Source organism: Dipteris shenzhenensis, chromosome 1 (assembly GCF_047967505.1).
Source record: "Dipteris shenzhenensis isolate YYH24624 ecotype China chromosome 1, Dip_SZ_1.0, whole genome shotgun sequence".
In the NCBI taxonomy this organism is placed as follows: Eukaryota; Viridiplantae; Streptophyta; class Polypodiopsida; order Gleicheniales; family Dipteridaceae; genus Dipteris; species Dipteris shenzhenensis.
The window spans coordinates 67,361,866-67,383,299 of record NC_141596.1 but is presented as its reverse complement, the minus strand read 5'-3'; the positions used below and the strand labels follow the sequence as shown (position 1 = coordinate 67,383,299).

The 21,434-nt window shown below is 45.2% G+C and overlaps 1 protein-coding gene across 2 annotated transcripts; it reads left to right on the top strand.

Annotated features, from left to right (window-relative positions):
* The first annotated feature begins 361 nt into the window (after positions 1-361).
* Positions 362-20,477, top strand: LOC147906259 (high mobility group B protein 15-like). 2 transcript variants are annotated; one of them, XM_087377475.1, is made up of 5 exons: positions 362-486; positions 18,642-18,730; positions 19,007-19,103; positions 19,263-19,666; positions 19,770-20,477. In XM_087377475.1, the coding sequence occupies exons 3-5, from the start codon at positions 19,022-19,024 to the stop codon at positions 20,088-20,090; spliced, it is 807 nt and encodes a 268-aa protein (XP_087233601.1). In that variant the 5' UTR covers positions 362-486; positions 18,642-18,730; positions 19,007-19,021; the 3' UTR covers positions 20,091-20,477. The 2 variants fall into 2 exon arrangements, with proteins under 2 accessions (XP_087233601.1, XP_087233592.1); XM_087377466.1 differs by having other exon boundaries at positions 18,989-19,103.
* The last annotated feature ends 957 nt before the right edge of the window (positions 20,478-21,434 follow it).

Sequence of the window (21,434 nt, the reverse complement as noted above, 5' to 3'; positions counted from 1 at the left end):
CAACAAATGCATCGACTAACTGCATGAACCTTTGGACATTGTCTTCAGTGGCATTCAAGAAGCTGGTATTGTCATCAGCAAAGGACTCATAGCAATAGTCTAGCAGCTAAACGCTCATCTAATAGTCGACTTGGCAAAGAAAAGGCTCCTCGGGGAGCTCGGAGCACTCGTTTTAAAAGGGAGGCACATGGACAAATCACCAACCCCTATAAAGCATGCCATCCCAAGAGGGAATGCGAGATTTTGGGAAGGAAACGAAAATAGAAAGAACAAAGCAATGCGTGTGCAAAGTTAAGCTAAAAGATGTTAGGGGAAGGAATTTTGGTTGCACCCTATTTTGGCCAGTGTTTTGCTCGAGCGATTAAGCTTCCTTGTCTCCATCATCGTCGTCTTCATCACCTTACCTTCCAAGATGGACTTTTGCTCTACTCCAAGAGTCGAGGAGCAACATCAACACTTCTGCCACCCCGCCGCTTCCTGAGACAGGTTCCTCCGATCTTCTTCCTGCATTTCCACAGATTTGCACGCCTTTGCATGCCAATCTCCCTCCCCCCATGTGCTTCCACTTCGATCATATATTTGCCGGCACAACTCCATGGATGGATCACCTGCGCGATTGCACCGCCCCGCACTCCTCTTTGTCTTTACCGTGAATTCCAGCATGTTGGAATACAAACAAGTTTGCTCGCCTTCCAACGCGCTAATATTTTTTGCAAAATCTATCGTTCTTGCGAACCAAGGATTTATTGTCATGCGTTCATGTATCCTTGGGATCCAGAAATTCTTGTCTCTATCTTCCCCAAAGAGAGCCCAAAATCTGTCAGTTTATGCTTCGGAGAGAGCGGCACATTGTGCATCCCACGCGTCGAACAGATTTGCAGCAAGTCCAGTATCCAACTTCTGTCGTCTCCACCTTTGTTTGCAACATTTTTGAGGAACGGAGAAGCCTCCCCTCAATTTTCATTCTCTCCTCCTTGCACAAGTTTACCGGGCCTTTGGAACGCAAGCTTTGCACTGAAAAATTATCCTCACGCTAACTTTTCGCAGCAGCAGCTTCCGCGTGGCTCCATGCTTCAACCAGCATCTTCTCCGTGACTCGCGGATAGCCGGGCTTAATTTTTTGAGAAGCCCATGGCTGGATGTCATCTGTCTTCTGTAGAAGCATGACGGCCTCCTGCATGTGAACGAGCGCATCCCAGTACACGCGTAACTCGCTTCGCTGTGTTAGTGAATCAAAAGTTTATATGCAGCGATCGCTGGCTTCACGGTGATTGTCAGCTGTCGCGAACAGTGGTTTAGTGAGACGTGAAACTCTAGCGCTCAAACAAATAAGTGTACAAGTCTCTGCATTCCCTGATCCACTCATTTGCCTCTTTCAAAAACTATTCTCATACAGCTTCATTCATTCAAGACTTCTAAAAGGTTGTGTACTCATTAATGCATACTCAGGCATAGTTGGGAACGAGGGAAGAGCTTGTCTTCTTAAACCCAATTTAGTTATGAGCATGTCGAAAATGATCTTTGCGCTGGATCTAGGCATATGGATCTACATGCACATTTATCCATAAATTTTGTGATGTGATGAGGGAAAAAGTCATCAAATTCTACATCAAAGTGGACTTTAATAGCATTGCTCTTTGCGTTGGCCTACATTCAAATTAACACATCATCACTACATAAAAAGTGCCGATATGAACGACGACGTGGTGGTATTATAGACAATGACTAGAAACATTTGCGTGCCCTATTTGCTAAGCGTGGTTGCAATTAACAAGAATTTGACAAGCAAACTTTATACTTGTACCTTCTATAGCTAGTTTGTTTGGTCAACCATAGAAGTTGGAGATCGCTCTAGGACACCTCTACTAGGTGTAGAGGCTAATGCCTAGGGTTGGAAACACCACTTACCATCCATCAAGGAGAGGAGAACTTGTACATTTGTAAGAGTACGAAAGGGTTCCGAGAGAAGCAGCCATCTAGGGGCTTTCTTTTTGCCTCCAATGTCTTACGACATGCATTCCCCCATGAGCTTATAGTTGTATGCACACTTGGGCTCACAAACTTTGCAGCTCGCTCAATGGTGTAAGCTCGTGGGTACTCTTTTTGGATGCCAAATGAGCGTGCAAGCCTTGAACAAAATGCGACAAGTTGCTTCTATGAAATGTATCCTGCACAAAGAGGGAGGAATCTCCCAAAATGCTATGTATACTCGTGGACTAGATAATGCATAAAAATCAGCCAAATTTTACTCCAGGATGAGTGAAGGTAACGAAGTAGTCATCTTCAGGTTATGAAAGTGATTCCACGGGAGAGGTATGCTTGAAGAGTTGCATGTAGCGCTACCAAGTGTGGGCATAGCCTTGCAAATGCATCTTGGCATAAATGATCATTGTCCACGTCATCCTTGTGATACAGATAAGAAGTAGTCTTCTAGCTTCATGATCCACTGCTCAATGTCATCGTGTTTCCTGTCAAAGTTATGCATTGTGAGTCTGTCTTTCATGTCTTTCAGATGGCTGCTTATGCTTGGGTACTCATGAACATAAACATAGCTAAGTTCTTTTCTTCTTTTTTGTTTTTCTCATTTACTCATAATTTTGGCTTACAAGCTTCCTTCTTTCCTTTGTTCTTTTGCTGATTCTATACAAAATGTTTAATTTGTAAGATTGGATATATTCTAGTCGTATGAAGGTATAGAAGGTATATGTCTTTCACGTCTTTCAGAGGCTAACTCTTGGCTTGGGTCGTCTTGCTTGAGGTTGACATAATGATGTAACGCATTCATATTGGTATCCTCAAGTAGGGCACAGTATGACCTAAGTACACATCATCCGCCTAATGTCTAGCCTTCACCCCAAGCTCAAGAACCAAGTTTTTGATTGAATAACATGATCGACGGGGGTGGCCACAGATTGAGGTACATAACCTTGACTGCAAGATGAAAGTTTGTGCATGATAACGCTTGAAGAACTTTACCCCAGCACTGGCCGTAAAACCCCTATGCATCGGGCATCACAATGTCTAGCTGAATAAAGATGCCAACACTCTTGCTTCTTGTGCTCCTCGTGCTTAGGCATAGGCTGCTTGTAGAGGGACTTTTGCCAACCTTCATTCCAATGTGTTGACTAATTTGTTGGCCAATCTGCTAAATAGAGGGAGGTTTGATGGAATCCCAAACTCGCAGACATGACAAGTACAATCAAGGTGCAAAAGAAAGATAGGTGCAAACAAAGATGATAGACAGGTTGGACAATTATGGCAGGTAGGAAAATTAGGGTGGTTAAGGAAAATGGGGCAGATAGTATACATAGGACAGTTTGGATTATCGGGGCACTTGGGGGGGGGGGGGTGGGGTTTGGGGGATGGTCACCCTAACTGTGCTTAAGGGCTTAAACCTTAGGGTAGAAAATGGCAATGTGTGGCATATGATGATGATGACTCACTGATATATGGCACCAGAGCGCTGAAAGAGTTTCTGTTTGGCGGTCTCACTTTCTTAATCATACACAGTATGACATACGTCAAAATGACTCATACATAAACTCATAGGTAGTCACATAGCTCTTCCAAGTGATGCCAGCAAGAAGGCTAGTCTTTAAGAACTCTGGCTTTCATTGGTTCTCCAAACCCCCAAGGGAAGAAGCCTGCATGGTTGCACAAAACTTCAGTGCGTGCTTCTAGCTAGGACCGTGCTACTAAGGAAAGTTATTAGAAACTGTGTACTCTTACTTTTCTCTTTAACCTTCAAGGAAGAGGCTTGCACAATATTTACTGTTGCCACACATTATAACGCTTAATCATCATGCTTTCATGACATTAGCAACAGTTAATCATTATGCTTTCATGATCACATGACCGTTCTGATTCCCTCACAAACTTCAAAGGATAGTTGCTGAAAGAGAGCTGTGAAAGGACTTGAGCTAGCTGCATCTTAGGGGGCCTTTATGTCAAGAGTGGCAGCGGAAGATGTAAGCAAACTGAAGCTACAGAATCACACAGAGAATACTAGAGACAACAAGATGTGCCACAAACAGATCTGCTGTAACTTAGCCCATAAACCAGGGCAGCAACTGTAATACAAGGAGTCCTGAACAGGATGAGAAACAGGAGCTGCAGAAGGGGCTGAACTGGAGCAGAGGATCTGGGCACAAGGAGGCTGGAGCCTGAGAGCACGGAGGCTGGATCCTAGGAACGAGGAGGCTGAAGGAGCCTGGAGCGAGGAGGCTGAAGGAGCGTGGAGCACAGAGGCTGGATGAGCCTGCAGCGAGGAGGCAGGAGGAGCCTGGAGCGAGAAGGCTAGAGGGGCCTGCAACGAGGAGGCAGGAGGATCCTGGAGCGAGAAGGCTAGAGGGGCCTGCAACGAGGAGGCAGGAGGAGCCTGGAGCAAGAAGGCTGGAGGGGCCTGCAATGAGGAGGCAGGAGGAGCCTGGAGCAAGAAGGCTGGAGGGGCCTGCAACGAGGAGGCAGGAGGAGCCTGGAGCAAGGAGGCTGGAGGAGCTGCACCAGAAGATCTGCAGAGGGAGCGTGGGCAGCCAACAGAACAGCTGAAGGGAGGCTCCGGTGAAGATGGCCAGGAGCAGGCTGAAGACAAGAGCCTCGAGGAGCTGCTAGAAGAAGTGATAGATGAAGTGAAGGGAAGGAGGCCCTTTTATAGGGCAGGCCAGGGGGGGAGTCGGCCAGTCTGGCTGGACCGACCAGCCTGGTCGGTCAGGCCAACTGGGCCGACCAGCTGGTCGGCCAGCCTACCCCCTCTGGCCCCCCTTGCTACATGGGGGCTGGTCGGCTGGCCACTCCTGGAGATGCTGATTCTCAACACCCCCTCTCAGCTCCAGGGTGTGGCACAAGACCCAGAGAGCTGGTATGACGTTGGAGAAGGGGAGGAGAAACAGATTTGGTAAATATGTCGGCGACGTTGTCGGAAGTGGTGCTGAATAGGAGCACAATGGTACCATCAAGAACCTTCTCTCGCGTGTAGTGGTACTGAAGTTCAATGTGTTTTGTCCGAGCATGAAAAACCGGATTGCGGGCAAGGGCAATACAGCTTTGATTGTCACAAAAAAGTGTGGTAGAAGTGGATTGCTGAAAACCACAATCGAGAAGAAGGCGCCGAAGCCACACAGCCTCACAGGTGGCACTACACATAGCCCGATACTCAGCCTCGGTGGAAGATAGGGCGACCGTGGGTTGGCGTTTACTGGACCAGGAGATAGCCGCAGAACCAAAGAAGAAAACATAGCCCGTGGTAGAGCGGCGAGAATTGGGGTCGCCAGCCCAATCGGAGTCACTCCAACCTCGGAGAGTGAGCGGGGAAGGAGAGGAACCACCGGCAGTATATAAGAGCCCGAAAGTAGAGGTCCCCTGAAGATGGCGGAGGAGACGTCGAGCAGCTTGCCAATGAGAAAGCGAAGGGGTTTGCATGAAGGTACTGAGGGTGCCGACAGAAAAGCCGAGATCCAGTCGAGTGTTAAGTAGCCAGAGAAGAAGCAGGGAGCTGGGTGAGTCCGCAAGAAGCTGGTACTGTCGATGACGAGCCGGACTGTTGAAGGATGGTGAACGGGAGAGTCCCCCTCGAGAGTATGTTTCCGGTTGGGGCCATGTAAAGAAACAATCCAAGACTCGGAGTGTAGTGCAAATGAGGAAGGTTTGTCGGTGAAGAGAATCCGGTAGATGGGAACCTGTACGAGAGAGTAAATGGAGAAGAGGATGTCTGTCCCCCTCTGAAATTTCGGCGATGTTATCCTTCCAGGTGTCATAGTTAGTACCATCAAACTTCTGAGTTTCGGAGAAGTGGGGAAGGATTGGGATCTGTATCTGGGTGTGGAGATCCGTACTTTTTAGATAGGACTTATGATTTCTTGAGTGGCTGAGGTCCCCCATGTGTTTCAATACCAAACAGAGAACTATCGAACCCAAAAATCAAGAGCCAATAAATTCTGCCAGGAACCCCTTAATAAAGTCGTACGGGTGAAGACGGGATCCGACCCGATGCGCGATGAAGGAAGGGGGGGAGAGGCTCTTGATGAAGCAGTAGGCTGCTATTGATAGTCCTATTGATAGTCCGGGGTACGGGTGCAAATTTTCAAAATATAAATTCACAAAACCGATTTTCAAGATGCCGACTGGTGCCTCGGAGTAGGAGATGCTAGAGAAGCTGTCGAGGTCACAGATGTACCTGGATTCAGGGGCAGGATGGATGCCGACTAAAATTGGTGCACAAGAGGTACTGCCGACCAACAAGACATGTGCCTAGGAAGATGCCGACCAGAAAACTAGGAGCCTGCAGTGAAGCCAACCATAGGGAGAAGTGACCAAGGTGCCGATCTCGGGGCAGGAGGAGAAGGCAACGGGCTGATCACAGAGGCAGGAGGAACATAGGCTGCCGACCAGCAAGAGAGATGCATAGAAGAAATCACCCAGGTGTTGGTGGATGCTTCAGTAACCAAGAGGATGGGGAGCACCTAGTGCTCTAATACCATGTCAAGAGTGGCAGCGGAAGATGTAAGCAAACTGAAGCTATAGAATCACACAGAGAATACTAGAGACAACAAGATGTGCCACAAACAGATCTGCTGTAACTTAGCCCATAAACCAGGGCAGCAACTGTAATACAAGGAGTCCTGAACAGGATGAGAAACAGGAGCTGCAGAAGGGGCTGAACTGGAGCAGAGGATCTGGGCACAAGGAGGCTGGAGCCTGAGAGCACGGAGGCTGGATCCTAGGAACGAGGAGGCTGAAGGAGCGTGGAGCACAGAGGCTGGATGAGCCTGCAGCGAGGAGGCAGGAGGAGCCTGGAGCGAGAAGGCTAGAGGGGCCTGCAACGAGGAGGCAGGAGGAGCCTGGAGCGAGAAGGCTAGAGGGGCCTGCAACGAGGAGGCAGGAGGAGCCTGGAGCAAGAAGGCTGGAGGGGCCTGCAATGAGGAGGCAGGAGGAGCCTGGAGCAAGAAGGCTGGAGGGGCCTGCAACGAGGAGGCAGGAGGAGCCTGGAGCAAGGAGGCTGGAGGAGCTGCACCAGAAGATCTGCAGAGGGAGCGTGGGCAGCCAACAGAACAGCTGAAGGGAGGCTCCGGTGAAGATGGCCAGGAGCAGGCTGAAGACAAGAGCCTTGAGGAGCTGCTGGAAGAAGTGATAGATGAAGTGAAGGGAAGGAGGCCCTTTTATAGGGCAGGCCAGGGGGGGAGTCGGCCAGTCTGGCTGGACCGACCAGCCTGGTCGGTCAGGCCAACTGGTGGTCGGCCAGCCTACCCCCTCTGGCCCCCCTTGCTGCATGGGGGCTGGTCGGCTGGCCACTCCTGGAGATGCTGATTCTCAACACTTTATTGGTGACTGTCTTGAGCTGTTCAGCTGGCTGTGTAAAGGGAGCATTGACCTGCATGTAACTGTGCATAGGTCTGCACATACATTCCTGTTAACTGAGCACAAATATAACTATAGATTGAGGAGAAGTGTGGCTTTAAACTGAGAAACGCTGACCTGCAAGCTCAGCAGTGGTTGGGTTGCAAACTGAGCAGTGTGGAGGCTTGCAAACTGAGTGTTCAACTGGCTGCATAAGGAGCTTGCAACTGGTTGTAGGTAGACTGCTAATTGAGGATGGAAGCTGGCTACAAAGCTTGGCATGAAAGCTGGCAACAACTGACTGCTAACTTGTCTGCTAACTCATGTGAAAGCTGGCTGCGACTGGCTGCTGACTGGGGATGAGAGCTGGCTGCAACTCGCGGCTAACTGAGCAGGATACGGCTGCAACTGACTGTTAACTGACCAGGATAGCGGGCTGCAACTAACTGGCTAGTAATTGAGCATGGAAGCTAGCTGCAAAACTTGGCTTGAAAGCCAGCAACAACTGATTGCTTCTTGGCTGCTAACGACCATGAAAACTGGCTGCAACTGCTGCTAGCTGAACGCTCCAAAAGGGAGAAAGAAATAGAAAGAGCTGATGGTCTGTGAAAATCTCTAAGGAAGGAGAGAAAGTTGGCGAGGGGGCTGATGGCCTGCAGAAGCTCCAACGGTAGACGTAGAGAGATAAAAGCTGCAAAATGGCTGAGTGGTTGCACTTACCGTTGTATTTCGTGAAATTCGGAGTAACCTTTGGTGTGGTTGAACCCGAGGAGGAAGCAATGCTCATGCCCTGCATAGTAGCCAACATCTGTTTTGTTGGAGCAACATAGATTCCAGGTTGAGTCGGTGCTGCTTCTCAGCTTGGGCCATCTCGTCATGCCGAAGTGCCGCCTCTTGTTTGCGCTCCTCGTGCATCAGCAAGAGAAGTTTCTCGAATTCTGAGAGTCCCTTGCCGTCTTCAGGTTTGTCCTCCTCTGTAGTTTGTTTTTCTTCGAGCCGTTTCTGTGTTTCCTCCAGTTGCTTGTCTTTTTTGCCCAACTGCCATGAAATTTCTTCAAGCTGGGCCAGGAGGAGTTTGTTCTGTTCCATGAGGTTCTCTATCATTGCTTGAGTGCTTGGCAGAAACGTACTTTCTTTATCTTCGTGGTAGTCGAAGCTCTGCTCTTCTTCTCTTTGCTGCTCAATGATGCTAGCCTGTGTGTCTGCACGCGTGGTAGTCAAGCTGGATTACAAACCGAAGCTCTGATACCAATGTAACATGCAACGGTGAATGATCGTGTAATGCGCAGCAAGACCTTTAAACCTTTGTGCAAGGCGTATGCGTATGCACCATAGTAGGGTTAGAGAGAGATTGTAGATGACACCAGATTGGGTCCCTATACCCACTGAGGGCCGCTCCCCAAACGGGAAAGAATTTGCTTTATATCTTTGAGAACTGCAAAAGAATACAACCTTTTCTACTCGTGATGGTGTACGCAAAACTTTATCGGACGTTTTGTATGTGCCAACTCTTGCAAAGAGTTTGCTTTCAGTTTGTGCAATGACCAGGAACAACACGAAGGTGGAGTATGATGACAAGCAGGTTTTGGTGAGAAATCGCTAGAACAATGAGATTGTGGCTTGAGGAATCAAGGATGGTAGTCTTCATCGGATAAATGCATTGCTTGCTCGTGATGATCAACATTTGGCGAGCATGTTATGGCACAGGCATGCTGGCCATGTACCACTCACCATGTTGGTAGAGATGCATGAGAGGAAGATGGTGACATGGCGTCCAAAGCTTCATCTACATTCTTCTATCTGTATAGCTTGCCTTGAGGATAAGCAACATTATCAATACTTTCCACATAGCCAGAACAGGCCTTGCATTTACGTTGTTGGATGTGGGAAGTAGTGGAAGAAAGCTGGAATGCAAGGAGGAGACAACAAGCTGATGGACCTGAAGTGCACTTGCAAGCAGACAATGTGAAAGTACAAGAGATGGCCAATATAAGACCCAAAATCAACCAAAGTAGGGCTAAAATATCCCGAGTGTACTACGTGTCCCTATAGGACTAAGTGTCCTAACTAGCCCCAAGGCTCCATGGTATGGGTGAATTATCCTGGTCCCTGGATACATCTCAGGTATATATCTGGGAGCTATATCATTAGCAACCTATGATAGTACTGGGAAGCAGAATCACGTAACAAATGGCACCAAGTGTAAAGCGGTACCGAAAAGCTTCAAACTTGGGTCGTAGTAGAGCCTTCATGAAGAGATATGCTAAGTTATCCTCCGTGGGAACGTAGGACAGTTGTATATCTTCAGCTGAAACAGTCGCTCTCTAACATAATGATAGGGCACCTCAATGTGCTTGGTACATGCGTGAAAGGATTACATGCAACGGCCAAAGCACTTTAGCTGTCAGTGTAGATCATGGTAGAAGATGCTTGGCTGACATCAAGATCTGCAAGTAACTTGCGAAGCCAAACACACTCTACAGTGGTTGTGAAGGCTACCTTGTACTCAGCTGCACGAGTAGCAACTACAGGCTGCTTCTTGCTGAACCAAGAAATTCATGAAGAGCCAAGCATGAAACAGTTGCCACTGAGACACGAGTGTCGTAACAACCAGCCCAGTCACTATCCCAAATGCCGCGCGCCTTTCAATTACCAGATGATACGTTTTACTGCTTGCCACTGCTGTGTACTAGGCTTGTGCATGGACCTACTTAAGTGAGAGACTACGTACTGTAGATCAAGCCTGGCGTGACTGGATGTCAGATAGTAATACAACTTGTCCATAGCTGCTGATAAGGGGTAGCATCAAGTGGGTCAATCCCATCCTTTGAGGAGAAACATAAGCACTAGAAACCGGCTTACAATCCTTGAGCTGGAAGCATTGTAAGAGCTGTCCAATATACGTGGATATGCTCATCATTATATACTCAAAACTGGCAAACTGGATGTCAGATAGTAATACGACTTGTCCATATCTGTCATAGCAAATGATTTTTGCAAATCATCTTTGAAAGCTGCAATTTACTTTATATCTGGCCTAGTAATAAGCATGTCATCCACATAAAGTATTAAAATCAGAAAATCTGATTCACTCTTCAGGACATAAAGAGTGGCCTTTGTTAAAATTCAAGTTATTCACGACCACTAACTGAATTCACGAGCTGAGCAAAGAAGAAAACCAATACACAAGAATAGACAAAGAAAGCTTTGTATTCCAGAATATGCAGAGTAGACTCATCTTGGGCGGTTTTTTATATCCAAAGCACCTCGCCATTGACTCATAAAATAAACCGGACACTGCCATCACCACCAACAATCACGCCATAATCTGCTGCGCCGAGTAGTCGCCATGATCAACAGAATCGCTCTAATGCCCTATAATTCTCACGCTATGCAATGTGCATGCAGACGTGCCATATGGCAGATGACTCACCAACCCCCCTTGACCTATGAAGCAACCAAACCCACTCGAGGTTTGCCAACCAACACCCCCTTCAAACCGAGAGTGGGTGAATCTCAAGCATAGTTGCCAGCCAAAATGGAAACGGAAGAAAAGGAAACGGGAAAAACCGGGGAAACGGAGTTTTTGGCCCCCGCCAAAACGAAAACGGAAGAAACGGCAATATGATACAATTTATGTATAAAAATTTATTTTTTATACATAATATAATTATCAATAGAGTGCAAATCATACATAATTCAATTATCTATACTTGAAGCATCAATGCATTATGCATGCTTCTATGATTCTAAATTCCTGAATGATGCTTCAACAATCAACATGTGTCATGACTAAGTTTGATGTTACAAGAATCTGAAATTTAGAAGTTTGAAGTACTTTAAACTTAGCACACAAGTTGAAACTTGAAACTTGAAAGCATTCAATGTCCATAGATGATCATGATCCACAAATTCCATGATCATGACTCATGATTCATGTAAGACTCAAAATAAAAGCATCCATGGATGATATTAAAAAAAGCAGCTGCCACCAAGGTCCAAAGTATACTCAGTATTGTATCTACTATCATAAAAAAAGAAATAACATAGTCTAGGATGCATTAAGTTATGCATCTGAAGTGTCATGACTAGGAGTAGGCTAGCACTATAGTCTGTACAGTTGTAGTCAACAAGGTACATCACTACTACTAATCATCTGCATCATCCATGGACTCCTCGTCATCGTCATCCTCTGCCTCCTCAGATGAGCCTGAGGCATCTGTGTCATTGTCTGAAGAAGAAACATCAACATGAAGATCGGGTGTAGCTGAAGCACTAGCACCATCTCTAGATGGTTGAGCTTGCGATCGTGTGTGGTTTGCTGGTGGTGACAGCTCCTCATACAACATGGAGTATATGTCCAGTTCGTCTCGTGGGATATCTGGTATGACCTTCATCTTCTCCACGTCCCCCTTGTCTACATTCACTTGGCGAGGTTCGGGGTAGCCGACGGCGAACTCAAGGAGACGGAGGTTGCAATGACAAAACACCAACCACTCCAATTGAGCTGTGCTCAATCTGTTCCTCTTCTTTGTGTGAAAGAGGCCCAAGTGGTCCAGTTCCTCTCACAAGGACCAGAACTGCAGTCTTGTGAGAGAATACGTATAACAAGGCGTTTCTGCTATAAGCCATTTAAGCACAGATAGGTATCAGGAACTTAATAACTTAAAACATATTTGTAGTAGATAAAACTTCAAATTGCTTAACTACTAAGTTCTAACTAGTGACGTTGTAACTTGTCTCTTACTAAAGTAGTACAATTGCCATATTTCTCCCACCAGGAGACAGGCTGTAATCGTGTCTCTCGGAGCCTAGCCGTAGGTTGACCAAAGGAGAGGTTGTGATTGCGGAACAATAGAAGTTCCATCCTCCATTCTTCGTTGCATCTCCAAGTCACCACTCGTCCAATTTTGTAGATACTGTTGCATCCCCTCCCCCAACTCGTCATTCTCATATTGCTCTTGACTGCACCAGAGGGGATGCAATACATGTGCCACCGCATGCATTACCACTTATTCCATATAGCATGGATGGACTCAACCCTAAATCATGCCACAAGAAATTAGAATGCATTATGCATGCAAAATTCATAGTACATACATAATACATATTTAAAAATTCCAAGCTCCAGCCATAAGCTTTGATAGCAAATTGCAATTTAGTAACTGCAATAATTATACATATTACAAAAGTAAAAAGCCTTACTTATCAGGCGATAGGGAAGTGTTTCTGTTGAGGGCCTCTCCAATCTTGTCCATAAACTCGTACAAGAGCCCTAATGTGCTTCCCTCCATGTCTTTGATGCGAAGCACTGTGTAGATAGGATTAATATTTGATTAATGCCTCCGCTTGATTCCACCAAGACTCATCCATGATCATGCGGATAAATTTGATAGACTTTGCTTGGCCTCTATCATCCCAATCTCCCCACTCCCGAGACACAACTATGCGCAACAAGCCCTGGCGCACTCGCACAAGCCTCTCCACCACTATGAACATGTAAGTAAACCTTGTGGCTGGAGGTTTCAGTAGCTCAAGGTCATTGTAAGCCCGATAGATGTTGAGGACTTTGGGTCTCTTTGTGACAAACTTCACGATACTACGGGCTGTGCTAAAGATGGCATCAATCCAAGGTATCTTCCCTAGTTTCTCGATCTAAAGATCAAGGCAATGTGAGGCACAGGGTGTCCACACAATCTTCGGGAAATCATATTCTAACATGGCACCCATTGACACACAGTTGCTACCATTATCTGTTACCACTTGCACCACATTCTCAGCACCTATCTCCATAATGGCTGCCTGCATATGCTCCCAAATATACAACCCTGTAATCTCTGTACCTGCAGTGGAAGCGTCTATGGCTCTCAAGAACATGGTCCCCTTGCAAGAAGACACTAAAATATTGTACACACTCCTCCTGCGTGTATTTGATCATCCATCGCATAAGAGTGTGCATCCATATTTTCCAAGTCTCTTTCAAGGGCTTCATTTGGTTTTCCACACATTCCCTCTCTCTTCTTAACTCTCTTGTCCACAAGGCCTCATATGTAGGCCCTTCCCATTCATACCCAATGCGGCTCACGGCTCTCATGGCCTTCCTCCATCGTGTAGTCTTCGCCACATGAAAGGGTATTGCACATTGTATGAAGAGCTTTGTGAGCTCACTAGTGGCCTCTTTCACTGCTTGCTTTTGCAAGCGTGCTTGAATGCTAGACCTTTGGAGTGATGTTCTTTTTCTCGCACTAGCATCCACACTAACTGATCCATGTGGCAAGGGTGTTCTTGTAGCACTAGGACCCGCGCTCGATGCAATTGATGCCCCTCTACTTCTCTTTGTAGATGAAACGAACCTTAGCTAATTCTCTTCTTCGATTTCGTCTATCACGGGCGATGGCATCTCGTATTTCCACCCAGCCAACTTCGTGGATCGCATGGTTCATCTAATACGTAATTTTTTCTCTCATGCCTATCCACAAAACCCACAACTCCCTAGATGGTTCCCTCTGCCATATGTCATCATTTTAGCCCTTTTTACTTGGTACACCATTTACCCCTCTCTTGGGGCACAATTAAACCATTTGCCCCTTGGCATTATTACACATTTAGGTGCACCTAGGCCTTAGCACTCAGAACCACCTAGTCAATGCCATTACACCCTCACCTAGGACCTTGGCAGTTACTTCTCTTGACCATTTTATTTACGCACATTAAATATTACAGAAGTCGGTCATCTAAGAGAAAATGCCCATCGATCTTTCCGAGGTCATGCTATCTCGGCTAGAGCATAACATTCCTTCCCTCTTCAAGCATCAGCGTCCTCGATGATGAAATCTGGGAACACTCTCCGTAATTGGTATACGGATTCCCAGGTAGCTTCCGATAGAGGTAGACCATGCCATGCAACCAACACCGTGGGGATCTTCCGATTGCGCACTTGCATTGTTCCTCGGTCCAGGATTCTTGTTGGTTTGCATCTTGCATTATCCTCTATCTCCTGAAACAAAACAACACCTTCGATTAGTGAGTCGCCAGTATGTAAAAATTTCTTTAAACGAGAAACATGAAACACTGGGTGCACCTTACACCCCGGTGGTAATTCTAATTTATAGGCTACCTTGCCTATTCTTTTTAGAATTAACCACGGCCCACAGTATCGAGGTGATAACTTAGCACACTCTCCTGAAGTCAACGACTTCGAGTGCGAAGGAACTCTGAGAAAAACTTTTTCTCCTTTTTTAAATTAGACCGGGTTTCATCCGCATACACCTTGGCTCTATCCATAGCCTGGCGGATATTAGCTCTCGCAAGTGCTAGCATCTCCCGCATCTGAACCACAAAGTTCGCGGCACTAGGCACTTTCTGAGGTACTCTAACTATAGTTGGATTTGCTGGTCTATAACCATAGTTCAGCTCAAACGGACTGAACTCGGTAGAGGAATGTTTTCTATCATTGTAGGCAAACTCCAACAATGGCAACCACTTGTCCCATGTATGTTGCCTCAATGACACATATGCCCTCAGCATATCCTCTAAAGTCTGGTTGACTCTCTCCGTCTGACCATCCAAATTAGGATGATCCCCACTACTCACTCCTAACTCAGTCCTTAGTGTCTCAAAAACCGCGGTCCAAAAATGACTGGTAAATCTGACATCTCTGTCTGACACTATGGATCTAGGCAATCCATGCAGACGAAATATATGTCTAATAAACAAATCCGCCACTTGTGGGGCACTAACAGACTCCCTAGTCGGAATGAAGTGAGCCATCTTGGTTAGACGATCAACCACCACAAGGATAGAATCATACCCTCCTTGTGTTGTAGGCAGCCCTACAATAAAGTCCATGGAAATGCACTCCCACTTACTTAGTGGTATCTCCAAGGGCTGTAAAAGTCCGGGTGGCTTCACCCGCTCGGCCTTGCTTACCTGACACGAGCAACACCGTGTCACATATTCATGAATATGCTTTTTCATCTTTGGCCAAAAGAAATCTCGCTTCATGAGATCATATGTCTTCTCGACCCCTGGATGTCCTGCACACGGGCTATCATGGCACTGTCGAATGACTCTCTGCCTGAGATCATTCTGACTAGGTACTACAACCTTGCCATTTCTTTTCAGCATACCATCTCTTATGGTATATCTTGCATAAGTTTGGCCTTTTCTGGATGCCAGGTCATCCTTTTCATTTTCTCTGGGTTTAAACACATGAGCCTTAGGCCATAAGCTCTGGACAAACTCGTCCATCTTTTGAGTTTCTCTGATCTCGGTCATTAGAGCACTCTCTAATACTGTGAAACTCAGGCTGTGCATAATGCGAGACAACGCATCAGCAACCTTATTATATTTTTCTCTTCGGTACCGAATCGTTAAATTAAACTCCTGCATGAGCTCTGCCCACCTAGCTTGGCGGCCCCTCAAGTCAGGCTGTTTACAAAAATATTTCAGAGTATCATGATCCACATCCACATAAAACTCTGAACCATACAAATAATGCCTCCATGTTTTCAAAGCATGCTCTTCAAAGTTTGTGTTGTCATTGACGACACACATCCCGGCAAACTCCTCTATGACAGCATGGGCAGCCTCTTTTTGATTCCCAACTTCTTTGTTCTTCTGCTCAGTGTCATCTCTCTTCTAGTTCTCATTGTGCCCTGGCTTACCACAGTAGCTGCATCGTAGGTCAGCTTTCTTTGCCTGCTTCCCAGTTGTCTTCGAGAGATACACGTGCTCTTCAAAACCTTCTTCCATCTTGCATAGTGTACCTTTTGCACAAAACATCCTCCCAAAGTTCGGGTCAACCAGTTACCCACATCAGCTGCCACAAGCATGCGACCTGGAAAGAAAACTATGACAGCATTCTTGGCATATTCCCGTATAGGATCAACTATGTCATCAATCTCTACAGACAATAACCTCATACACAAGCTGAGCTTCATGTGAAAATTGAGCAGGGTCATCCTGGCCCATATCCTGCTTCTGTTTTTTATTTTTGGAAACAAAAGTTTGTTCCACCTGAGAAGTTGCCTAAAGCACACCCCCCCCGTGTTATGGTAGATAAGGAGAAAACACACACACACACACATCTTGTGGGAAACAAGCGTAAACACACACACACACTGTGAAACAGATAAAAAGAAGACCATAGCAGAGTAATAAACAGCAGCAAAAGCGAGATGGAAGAGTACTTACAAAAAATCAAAATGGGCCAAAAAAGCATGAAATAACGACACTCACGCACACGCAAGTGGCAAAGCAAAGAGGGGGGGCAGCAAGTGGCCGAACCCACACGGTGGACTGCATTGACAACAACAATTATGGCGATGAACAACTGCAGGTCAAAAGGCGAAAGAGAGGGGAGCATTTATGGCGATGGAAATCTGCAGGTGAAAAGGCATGCAAGCAGCTATTGAAGCTGAACACAGAACTGTGAGCAGAATTGAGACGCCAAGAAGGGGCTTCAGAGCAGCGCAAATACCCAAACAAAGGTAATCATGCATGCAAAGAGGGCTCCATGGAGGAGGAAATCCAGGACGTAGTAGAGGAACAGGGCTCAGAACTGATCGCGGACAGGGGCATAGGGTCTCACACGAGGGCTGTGAAAGCTATGGTGATCCCAAAGGGGAAGCGTTGTGCATGAAAAAAGCCCTAGGCCGCCTGGAAGCTAGCTCCCGCCATAGCCTGCTCTCTCTCTCTCTCTCTCCTTACACACAGACACACACCATATGTAGTCGACTACACACCTATGTCCACAAGCTCACACATGTGACCCCTAGACTCTAAGCATCCTATCCCAAATACATCTAGTCACACACCTATGTTCACATGAGCGCTCACACATGTGACCCCTAGACTCTAAGCACCCTATCCCAGATACATCAATTTGTTCGAACAGCAGCTTGATATCAGGATGCAAATTCATAATTTTGATCCAGAGGACGCAAATAGTCCCAAATAAAAAATCATTTTATGCCATAGGAGAGGATTGATTTGGTTCTCCTCTTTGTGTATGTTGATGATATTCTTATTATTGGCAGTAGTGATAGCAAGATGGAGCATTAAAGGATGATAACATCTGACTCTTGACATGTGAGCTTTGGGAATGCTCCATTACTGCTTGTGAGTGCAGATAGCATTTTTCGTGAGTATTGGTATAGTACAGATGGCATTTTCACATGTCAAACCAATTACTCAAGGGAAATATTGCAGAAAATTCAACATGCAGGACACCAATCAGCAGCACCTCCTCTTCAGGCATAAATCTTACACTCTCAATATATATCATGCAGTAAAGTTTTTTGATGCTATACTTGAATATACTCAAGTTTGAAGTTTGTTATTCTTTTCATGATTCCCCTATGCAATTTGTTTCATGTGAGTATGAAAGGCATGATACCTAGCTATGGCATTACAATTCTGGTTTTAGAGATGGGAGGAGGGTCCTTCTCTAAATGAGCCTACATCAAGCATCATATGACAATGTCAAGGGGGGAGCGAATTGAAAATTTCAAACTTCTCATAGGTTGCTATGTCCTTATCTAGCATGAACATGTGCAGCCACAGTACCTTAAGTACAAGTATACAAAAGGAAAAATTGTCTTACATCTTACTCAAATGGAGTGAAGGATGGAAGAGCAAAAGCTTGTCCCAAGCCCCAAAATTACAGCACAACTAGAGGGAATCTCCTACACACAGCATGCAAATTCACACTATTAACAATACTGGTGGGCGCCTATATGCTCAGGGATTGATTCTTGTCTTTTGAGTATTTTAGTCATTTCATTTGGGCGCGGGATTTGACTGATATTACAATGGGATGACCTCATAGGCTAGTTTCTGGGCCTAGACAGACAACTAAGAGCAATAGCTGGCTTCCATATGTTGCCATTTAGGATGTGCTTGCTTAGTGGATTGTGATGATGCATCTTACGTGTTGTAATGTTGGACCACCTATATATTTCAACTCCCTAAATCGGTTTGGGTTTTGCCTTCACATGCATTGTTGGAGCTGCCTTGTCAGAAACGATGTTGTATTGCTTGTTGTGCTCATTTGAAGACTTTAGATTGATTTGTCTATTTGATCTTTATTCCAAGGTGCAGGCGGTAGAATGCTTCCATTGATACTTCTTTGGGAATCATGGTTGTCCCTTGTAAATAACTGTGAAATTACTGTATGCAGTTCACTAAGGTGACTTCACAGAAACATGAGTTTTTAATCATGTGAATCTCGCGGCTTGCTTGGATATCTACAATACGCTGAATTTTTTACCAGAGAGGTCGCCAATCCTGTGTTTGTGGCGGTGCAGCTTGCTTGCAACATTTTCAACTTACCAGGATAGTCCCGACCAGATTTCAGAACACAAGTGTTGATGCACCTTGTTCTTCAGTCTTTCAGGTAATCAAGAATATCAGAATATGCAATGAAAAGAGGCTGCTTTTGCATTTAATGTTCCTCTTACCATGGCAAGCATTCCCTTTGGAAAATTTATGCCTTTTTTATTTCATTACTATGAGCAAGGTAAATTTTTGGGTGTCGAGGGCAAATCATTTAACCTCTTGTTGTGCAAGTCTAATCTGATCTATGTCAATGCATTGAGTTTTGGATGGAAGCTAGAAGATAAGGGTGACTTGTCCTCTGATGAGTGTTCTGCAGCCACTTTGATCCTGTCAGCTGCCAGGTACAGGCATGAATTCAGAAGGCTCTGGCGAGGTGGAAGCTGGGCTAAAAAACCCTAGTGGGATAATTGATTCTGCCCAAGCACTTGGAGGTCCTATGCCTGCAACTTTGGCAGTTTTCTTGGTTTAGTACAAAACTGTACACTGCTGGTTTTGGTGATTGAGCCCCTTCCCCTATATTTTCCCTTTCTTCCCTTACAATAAGAAACATTAAAGCTTATTATTGGTATAACATCTGCATTCTTCTACAGTTGATCCAGCATCATCGATCGGGACTACTGTCATAGGAGCCATCGATGGGAAGTTTGATCATGGATACCTTGTCACGGTGATGGTTGGTGCCAGAAAGATGAGGGGTGTTTTGTATCATGTACCCTCTACAAATATGCCTTCTCAAAATGTATGCGTGCCATCTTTGATGAAAAATGTTGGCTCAGACTTGAAGTCCTCTGACCTTGTGCAAATGGTGAGCCGGAAGAGGAGGAAGGACATCTCCAGGAAGGATCCAAATGCTCCCAGGCAGAACCGGACTGGCTACAACTTTTTCTTTGCTGAGCAACGGGCCAAGTTGAAGACCATGCAACCTGATAAAGATAGAGCAATAAGCAAAATGATTGGGGATTTGTGGAACCGGCTTTCAGAAGACGAAAAAACTGTAAGTGGCAGCTTCATAATGCAATGCTATTTGCTTCCTGAAGTATGTCGTGTGCTCTGGGCATTTAGTCCCTATCTTGAATGTCTAGGTTATGGTTTTGCAGCCGTACCAAGAGCAGGGTCTTATAGACAAGGAGAGGTATAAGAGGGAAATGAGGGAATACAAGGAGAAGATCAAGCCCCCAATTGTTTCTGGGGATGGTCTGAATGATTGCAGGTCTCCAATACAACTGCTGGAAAAGAAGTGTGGAAATAATGCTCAAGATCCTCCTGTGAGTGTTAAGTCAGGTGCTATTGAAGAAGAGAAAAGGAAAAGGTTGAAGAACCAACCTGAGACATCTAAGGCAGATATTTGCACCCCTGTTGTAAAGAGTTCTGAATATCAAGGTGGAAGAGAGGGACAGGTTCTGTCAATTCAACAGTAAAATATGTTTTCATAAATATGCTTTGTGAAAAAAGAGGCCCCTTTATACAAGAGTATTGTGTCGGGGGTGATGAAATGAAGTAAAATCTCACATCAAGATTCACACTTTTATTGTATCATAGTAATTACCTCGTGTCTGTTGGCCAGAATTGAAGGTGGAGACACACTGAAAGATAAGTAGAATCTTCATACAGGTTTAGTGTTCAAGTTAGAAACATTGCTGGGATTTCTCAAATGTCAACCAGAGAATCCTGTGTCATCAGGAATAACCAAAAGGAAGTTTAAGTCATACAGGTTTAGTGTTCAAGTTAGAAACATTGCTGGGATTTCTCAAATGTCAACCAGAGAATCCTGTGTCATCAGGAGTAACCAAAAGGAAGTGTAAGTGAGGATGAATTTAATACCTTGTCCCAGCAGGATTTGCGTTCAATCGTAGCCCATTATTTTGATTAGGAAAATGAGATTGTTTAATTTCCTCTGCATGTAAAAGATGGCATACATGAGAGTGTACTAAAAGATCTGTGTGGTGACTTTTGTCATGCTTTGGAAAGTGTACTGCCTATTAGAAAATGTGACTGTTGGACTGAAATGGTTGTTGTCTTGTAATATGAGACTTGAACTGTCATATATTTTTCCTCAACTCTTTACACCAATTGTGGATATGAGTTGTAATCTACAATAAATACAATCAGTCAAACCATATGTTTGAGATCTTGTAATTCAGAGTTAAAGAGGTTAAGATGAGATGAATGCTGGATAGTTCAGACTCTGATGAATTGATTTTTCCTGATCAGCTTTGAAAGTAATTTTTGGTTTGTTTACATGGAAACACACAGCGGAGAACACATTGCCACTGTTGGATGCTGCTAAACTAGGAATATTTTAGAAGATATTTTGAAGGCAAAAGCTGTTTGGGTGGAGGACCTGTTTAGTGTCTTTTTCTGTGGTGGTAAAGCAGAGCTGTGATTTTGTGTTGCTTCTGAAGATAATCATCAGTGATGCATGGCAAATGATGCAAAATACCAAATCCTAAGATGCCATGTCTGTTAGATGATGGACTTCCGAACAAAGGTTAGGAATGTTATTCCCAGCAAATATATATTCTGCATCAAATGTGGCACTCCTTGTTTCAATGAATTCTGATGTTTTCACCCGTGACCTTGATTGATGAAAGCTGTTTGAATGCTGTGTAAATTGTGAAACCACATGTGACTCATTTGATGGTGTAGAAAAGCTAAATAGAATGAAGTCCTGGTTTCTAGGGCTTTCCTATATTGTGGTTCGTGCTGTGGATAACTGTAGCTTTTCAATCTTAAAAGTGAGAAATGCCATGATGCAGTGGAAC